The sequence below is a fragment of the Aythya fuligula genome, chromosome 15 (assembly GCF_009819795.1).
Source record: "Aythya fuligula isolate bAytFul2 chromosome 15, bAytFul2.pri, whole genome shotgun sequence".
Classification (NCBI taxonomy): Eukaryota; Metazoa; Chordata; class Aves; order Anseriformes; family Anatidae; genus Aythya; species Aythya fuligula.
The window spans coordinates 1,783,268-1,790,254 of NC_045573.1; the positions used below are offsets into that span (position 1 = coordinate 1,783,268).

General features: G+C 58.2%; 1 protein-coding gene across 1 annotated transcript; it reads right to left on the bottom strand.

Moving 5' to 3' along the window:
* Positions 1-799: 799 nt before the first annotated feature.
* LOC116495326 (mesothelin-like protein) lies at positions 800-5,622 on the bottom strand. Its single transcript, XM_032197744.1, has 10 exons — positions 5,378-5,622; positions 5,199-5,289; positions 4,966-5,114; positions 4,267-4,489; positions 3,707-3,862; positions 3,420-3,553; positions 3,065-3,195; positions 2,878-2,972; positions 1,618-2,656; positions 800-882 (listed from the first exon to the last, which is right to left on the bottom strand). The coding sequence occupies exons 1-10, from the start codon at positions 5,620-5,622 to the stop codon at positions 800-802; spliced, it is 2,346 nt and encodes a 781-aa protein (XP_032053635.1).
* Between the last annotated feature and the right edge of the window lie 1,365 nt (positions 5,623-6,987).

Below are 6,987 nucleotides of genomic sequence, written 5' to 3' on the forward strand. Positions count from 1 at the left end.
ATGCTTGCTTGCAGAAGAGCTATGAGAGGAGAAGATAGAAGGAAGCCAGAGCAAAAGAAGTGGAAACTGTTCGGGTTTGTTAGCTGGAAAAACAAACAAAAAAAACAAAAACAAAAACCAACCAAACAAAAACCACAAAGCACTAAACACATCAAAGAACACATTTGATTAGGGGAAAAAGTTGATTGATACTTTATTATATAGTATTGCAACAGTAATCAAGACAAACTATCTCCAGTTAATCTTCCCTCTAATTAGGCCTGGTGTAGTTTGAACAAACGCTGATCAAAAGTCTCATACATTCATGAAGCAAGTTAAATGCAGTTTAGTGGATTTCTGGCCGAGCTTTCTGGCAGCGTTCCTGGGCCATATTTTACCTATCTTGCAGTGGCCAGTAACTTGAATCCCTGAGTTTTCCCACTGCTGTCAGCAGATCCCAGTGGGACTGCATAGAAGTAAAACGCCACCCAGTGTGAGTGAAGCTGTCAGAACTGTACCCGCTGTCAGCATTAATGCATTGCCAGCTCAGTCAATGTTACTGATACTTGTACTATACAGAGCAACTAGGTAGTAATTATCTGTTGGGCTGCTTTGGGATGGAAAATCATCTGTCCTCCTTTCACCTCCCAGCTTCAAAAGTAATGAGCAAATTCCTTGCTGGAAGCAAACAGACCAACTCTTTTACTTTCCTGAGTTTCTGCATTTCAGCAGGGAGCTCGCCAGCACCATTATTTTGCAGGATGGTGAAAAACTAAAGGAGGGATCTACTGAGTATGGTGCTACAGGTGGTGGTGTAGTGTCAGAGAAGCCCTTGCAGCAGTGATAAGCCCACGGCTATGGTCAGTATGTGCACCAAGCAGGAGGAGAGCCTGGATCCTGATCCTGGAGAGAGAACACAGATGAGAAATAACTGGATTGTCCATATCGATACCACGTGTGAGCTGTTAGGGCTGTAGAATTGCTTTGGGGTTCAGGTACCCTGGGGGACTGCATGTGTAGGACAACAGTTTTCTGCTTTTTGTCACACTGGCCATACCCTGCACCTTCAGGCTTGGACCTGCACCCCAGTTGCAAACACCACCTTGCCATGAGCAGTCAGGAGGACTGAGTCTTCTCTTAATTTTGCTAGTGTAAAACAGGAGTGAATCTGTTTGAGTCAATAAAACTACTGAAGTAGCTCTATCAGGATACAGGACTTCAGATTTTAGGGCTTCTGCAGTGATGCCTATTCAAGAAGACCATGTGCAGCTAAAATATGGAAGGCCTGTATCCTTGCCCTGTGAAAAACAAAGCAGAGCACTGGCATTGCTGCAATTTCTCCAGCTTTCTGCAGAGCGGCTGAGGGCTGCTGTGTGCTCAGAACATTACAAGACATCCTAGGATGCACCTTGCCGGACTTGCAGGATCAGAAGGCAGAATGCTGCAGACCCAGGGGCTATAAGGCCCTGTGGAGACATTGCTACCTGGCGTGCCAGCAACTGTCTGGGGTTTCTTGTGGACAATAGCATGCCAGGATTGAACCTGGCAAGGAAAAAGGCAGATCGGCTGCTCTGGTCAGTGAAGATTTCTGCCTCGGTTTCAATGCCTAAGCCTTTCCTGACTCTCAACACGCCTTACCAGGTTCGGGTTGCAGATTGATGTATCCACCAGGGTTTGGTTTCGGTGACTCTGGCACACCTGTGGGTGTTTTCTTGGTGTTCTCACTGCTGGAGGTGGTGGAAGAGGGTCCGAGAAGTGCCGGAGGGGCACCAGTCTTGCAAGCAAACGTTGTAGTCTTGACCGTTGAGGAGCTGCCACTCTTCTGGGTGGAGACAGTGGTGTTGGGAACTGGGGTGGGCTTGTGGGGAAGGTTCATTTCTGTGGCTGTGATGGCAGCGGGTGCAGTGGTTGACTTTGGGACAAGGGCACTGGAAGCACCGGGGGTGCTCGGGCTGGTGGTGAAATGGGTGGCAGGAACTGGGCTGGTGGTGCCCTCGGGTGCTGGGGTGTTACTGGGCACCAGCAGGGTGCTGGTGCCGCGGGTAACAGCGGGGTTGGTGACACCAGTGCTGGGGGGGGCACTGCCTGTGGCACCTGGGGGGGGGACAGAGCTGGGAGAGGTGGCACTGGGGTTGGTGGCAGCAAGGATGGTGGCGAGAAAGGTGACAGCTGGGGTGGTGGTGGTCTTGTTTGGGGTGGCCGACTGGTGGATGAGGCATGGGGCGATGGAGCTGGGGGCTGGAGTGGGCCGGGCTGTGGGGGTGGCAGCGGGACCCACGGTGGTGCTGGGCCGGGGGGTGGAAGCACGTGGGGCAGTGCTGGTAGGGAGGGTCGGGCTGACAGTGTTTGGGGTGGGGGTCTTGGGGCTGGTGTTTGGCATAGTAGGAGGGCGGCTGCTCGTGGCAATGGGGCTGGGGGAAGTGAGGAGGGCGGTGGTGGTGGTGGGGGCGGTGGTTGTGGGGGCGCTACTGGCTGAGGTGGTGGGGTGAGGTGGGGGGGTGGTCCCCATGGGGCAGGGATCCTCCATCCCCCCGTGCAGGCCGATTCCCAGGATCCGGTCCAGCTCCTCCTGGCACTGTTTCTTGATCCAGCTAAGCACGGTGGTCTGATTTTCTGCTTTCTTCAGTTCTTGAACTTCTGTCCCGAGCAGGTTTTTGACGTCCATGACGCTGAGTTTCTGCAATATGCACACGACACCTTTGGTCAGCCCCACAGCTGACACTGCCACAAGGTGCTTTTCTAACGGGGCTGCAGAGCAAGTGATAGCTTACAAAAGAACAAAAAGGTGAAAAATAGAGCCTTGGCGATTTGATGGGCCTGCAGGAGCCCCACAGCGCAGCCCTCGACTGGCCCTTCCCCTTCAGCAGGGAAAAGGGCAGCAGCACACCAGGAGCGTACCTGCAGTTCATTGGGATTTAGGGCAAGAAAAGTGTCGATGCTGATGGTGATGCCAGCGTTAGCCAAGTCCTTCAGGTCCTTTACTGGAGCTCCACCTTGAAGAAAGCATGTGGGGGCCTAAATACATGCATCCCCGTGCCTCTTTGCCATGGGGAGGAAGGCACAGGCTGGAGCACCCAGCACCTACCCAGGTAGGGCCGGATCTGGTCGTAATAGGCTTGGGTGCAGGCCTGGCCAGCAAAGGCCTCCTGGGCTGTTCTGTACAGCTGGTCCTTTTTGCTCTGAGAGCAAGAGGAAATGTCCAGTTCTCCGGCGCTCCTGGGGAAAGGGAGGGTCACAGAGCAGGGCAGGGGGCAGCAGCCAAGCCACAGCAAAAGCCCTTTGGGTGGCTGGGGGGGAGAAGTGCTTTGGCTCAGGCAGGAGCTGACACGGGGACATGGCAGGGCCAGAACGGAGGTGGGAGCTCGCTGCCCCTCTGCCCTCCTCCCCCGCCATCCCAGGCACCACGCAGGACCGGCAAATACCCCTACAGAGTGCTTTACCCGATTGCTTCTGGGGTTACTCCCTTGATCTGCTCCTCGCTCAGGCTACACAGGCAGCTCCCACCGATTCTCCGAAGCAAGGGGCCGGTTAATTTGCCCCCTAGCTCCAGGTACCTTGCGATGAGCTGCTGCTTCTGGAAAACACAACCAAGGGTTGTGTGTGTCCGGGGCAGGAAAATGCTTCTGGGGGGAAGGCGTGCGAGCTGCAAACCCCCTCCCATGCCTTGCTCGGGCACTGCCTTTGCTGCCACCAGCCGTCCCCCCGTGTCCCCCAGAAGCACAGGTACCTGGGCAGTGCTCCAGGTGCCATCCAGGGGGTTGAGCAGGGCGCAGAGCGTGTCGCTGGAGGTCACCTGCCACTGCCTGATCTCCTGCGCCGTGAACTGCCGGGACAGCGACCCCAGCAGCCTCAGCTGCTCATCCGGGATCCCCGCGGGGTACATCTGTACGGCCAGAGGGTCAGAGAAGAGGGTCGGGAAGGGGGGATGCTTCTCTCGTTGTCTATATTAAGACAGGAGGTGCTCTCCATATCCCGAGGCAAATTCCAGCAGCCTAATGAGCACTGAGAAACCCCTGTTTCCACCACACCACCACCCTTCTGCTCTCTGCCACGCATTCTTCACCCAGCTCATTTCACCACCTATTTCCCCACCCTGCTGCCTCTCTGCCTTGCCCACGCCATCCCCAGCCCCCAAACTCCTTGGTGCTTTGCAGGGCACCAAGGGGCATCACCCCAAGCACCAGCCCACCGGTGAGCACCTCCTGCTCCCAGCAGCGCCCAGACCCCGGTCCCACCCGTGCCAACCGGGGGGCCAAGCAGCAGCCCCTGCCCTGCTTCATCCATCACCTCCTGCAGCTTTTTCTTCACCATCTGGAGATGTTCTTTGGGGAGCGGCTGCCCCAGCACACGTGCCAGGCTGTTTTGCAGGGCCTGATCGCTCAGGCAGAGGTAGAACTGCTCGGGGGTTTCATAGTCAATGACCAGGTTGTCAAAGAAGGTGCTGGGGGTGATGGGTGTGGACATGCAGCCTGCAGGTGGGGAGGACAATTCAGGGGTTAGCATTTTCCCCCTACACCTGGCCCTGATCTCATCATGGGACCTTACGGCCCCCAGAAAAGTCCTGTGGAAGGGGCAGGTTATGGCAGTAATGCTGCTTGAACACCTTGTAGGGCAGGGCTGCAGTCAGCTTCCCGCCCCCAGTTCTCCCTCTCACTCTTGTGGCTTATTCACTTTCACTCGTCAGTTTTAAACTTATTCCTGGAGAACGTGCTTATGTTTCTGCAGGCCGTATGCGATTTGCTTTGTCAATTAAAAGCTCTCTGGTACAGCACAGCCACACGAGCTGCACGGGTCCCACAGCGCTGCCCCCCGCTGCAGCCCCCAGCATGCAGAAGGAACATTTCCCACATTTCCCACATTTCCCCCATCTCCCTGGTTCCTTTATGGGCACTCTCCACTTTCTGCCTATCCTCTCCCCCTCCCTAGGGGCCTTTTTCACCCCACGAGCTTTGAGCAACTGAAAGGATCCAGAGGGAAGGGAAAGGCTCACGGTCTGTGCTCCGCTTCAGCCGGGGGTGAGAGGCTGCTGAGGCCGCTGCGAAGGCGCTCAGGAGGGTCAGGGACTTCTCCCGCTGGGACCACCCCTGGCTGCTGTAGGTGGCCGCGATGCTCCTGGCAAACGCCTCCCTCGTTGCCTGCCAGGGGAGGGCAGAGGGTGCTGGGTCCCGCGGCCGTGGGTTGGCCCCGATGGATGGATGGGCGCTTTGGGGTCGGCTTACCTTGGCCACCAGGCTCAGCGTGGTCTGGTTCAAAGCCAGCACGAGCGGCCCCAAACTTTGCAGAGTGTGCAAATCCCAGCCCGAAGGATCCCTGCAACCAACAGAAGGCACGGTCCAGCATCCTCACAGGTACACCGCCCGCCCTCCTGCTCACTGCCCGGCAAGTAGGGGCTCCTCACCCATACACCGTGCCACCCCCGAGGAGCACAGCATTGACTGCACCCCGCTGGGCCTCCATCAGTGCTGGGCACAGCTTCAGGTTCTCCAGGATGCCAGGATCCGAGGACGTGATGGTGTCCGGCTCCATGTCACACACCAGCGCCCCGAGGCTGCCCAGCTGCTCGAGGCTCAGGCGGGAGCCGCTCGCGCCCTGGGAGAGGGACGTGGTGCTCGTCCCATGCCCGGCATGCGGGACCCTCACCATCCCCATCACAGAGCCCACGGCACGGCCCCACTCACCACGCAGGCCAGAGCCCCGTGCAGGATTGCCCTGCGCTGTGCTGAGCCCCGGGGCAGCAGCTCCAGGTTCCCGTGGGCAGCCAAGGAATAAAACTCCTCGCAGGTCTCGCCGCGCACCTCGGCCACGCTGCGGGGAGCAAGAGGCAGCAGTGTGGGAAGGGGGGGGGCTGGAAATGGGGGCACAGAGGCTGCCCCTTTTTGGAGAGTTGTTTTAAGGCATGCCTCCCTTCTGAGCAATGAGTGGAAAGGGGTGAGCTTGTGCGTTGGCCCGTGCTGGGGGTCTCATTCCCAGCCCCACATAGCCCATGCTGCTTTGCCTGGCCTTGGAGAGGGGCTGGGGGTCTGCGGGGCTGGGAGTGCCCCGTGTTGGTCTGAGGGTGCCACCAGCAGCAAGTGATTTTCATCATGTCCTGCTCCGTGTGGAGCTCCCGAGGGGCACCAGGACACCCTCGGTACTCACTCGAAGAAGAGCAGCAGGTCAGGCGGGTAGCCACTGAAGTCGGCCGTCAGGTTGTTGGCAGCGAGCAGCTGGGCCAGGCAGGACAGCTGGGCAAAGAAAAGCTTTTATTAACCACGCCGAGGAGGTGCGAGCCCCCCTCCACCCCAACAGCCCCCCCTGCCCACCTGGGCGCTGCTCAGCTCCATGCTTTTGTTCCGCATCTCCTGGGCGAGTGCCAGGACGGTGGCAGCAGGCAGGTGGTGGGCCTGGGAGCACTGGAATCCTTGCAGGACCGAGGCTGGAAGGCTGCAGGGGGCAGGTACGGCTGCATCGCACCCTTCTTTTGGGTCCCTCCCTTCCCTCTCCCCCTGGTGAGGGTGAACCTGCCCTACCCTTCGGGAAATTCCCCTTTGCCTTGTCTGGGGCTGTGTGGGGCAAAGGGGCAGAGGTGCCATGACAAAAGGAGATGCGGTGACAAAAGAGATGCCCTGACAAAAGGGATGCCGTGACAAAGGAGATGCCCTAGAGCCACAGGCAGTGTCCCCTGCAGCCCGGGGCAGTGCCAGGCTCCAGCTGCAGCAGGGTGCCCCGGGCTGTGGGTGAGGCAGAAACCAGCAGAGCCCGGAATTTTGGCCCAGGGGAGGAGGCTCCTGTTGTGCTTGTACCAGCCCGGTAAAGGGAAGGGCATTTTTTTTGTCTGTTTGTGCTACAACACAAGCCGATGGGGCTGAAATCCTAGCCCAGTACCAGAACCGGCTGCACCAGGTTTTAAATCTTCTCCAGCCCAAGTTCCCTGTCACTGCGGCGGTGACGCACGCGGGGAGAAATGCGACGGCCGCCCCAGCCAGGAGCCCCCGGCCGCACCCTGAGCCCCCCGCGCTCGCCGAGCCC

Bases quoted from the DNA above. Each gene is read 5' to 3' on its own strand.
- LOC116495326 (XM_032197744.1), bottom strand. From the start codon at position 5,622: ATGGTGAGGGTCCCGCATGCCGGGCATGGGACGAGCACCACGTCCCTC. The intron at 3,863-4,266 runs GTGATGGATGAA...CTGGCCGTACAG, and splicing joins TGAAGAAAAAGCTGCAGGAG to ATGTACCCCGCGGGGATCCC. The intron at 3,554-3,706 runs GTACCTGTGCTT...TGTGTTTTCCAG, and splicing joins GCACCTGGAGCACTGCCCAG to AAGCAGCAGCTCATCGCAAG.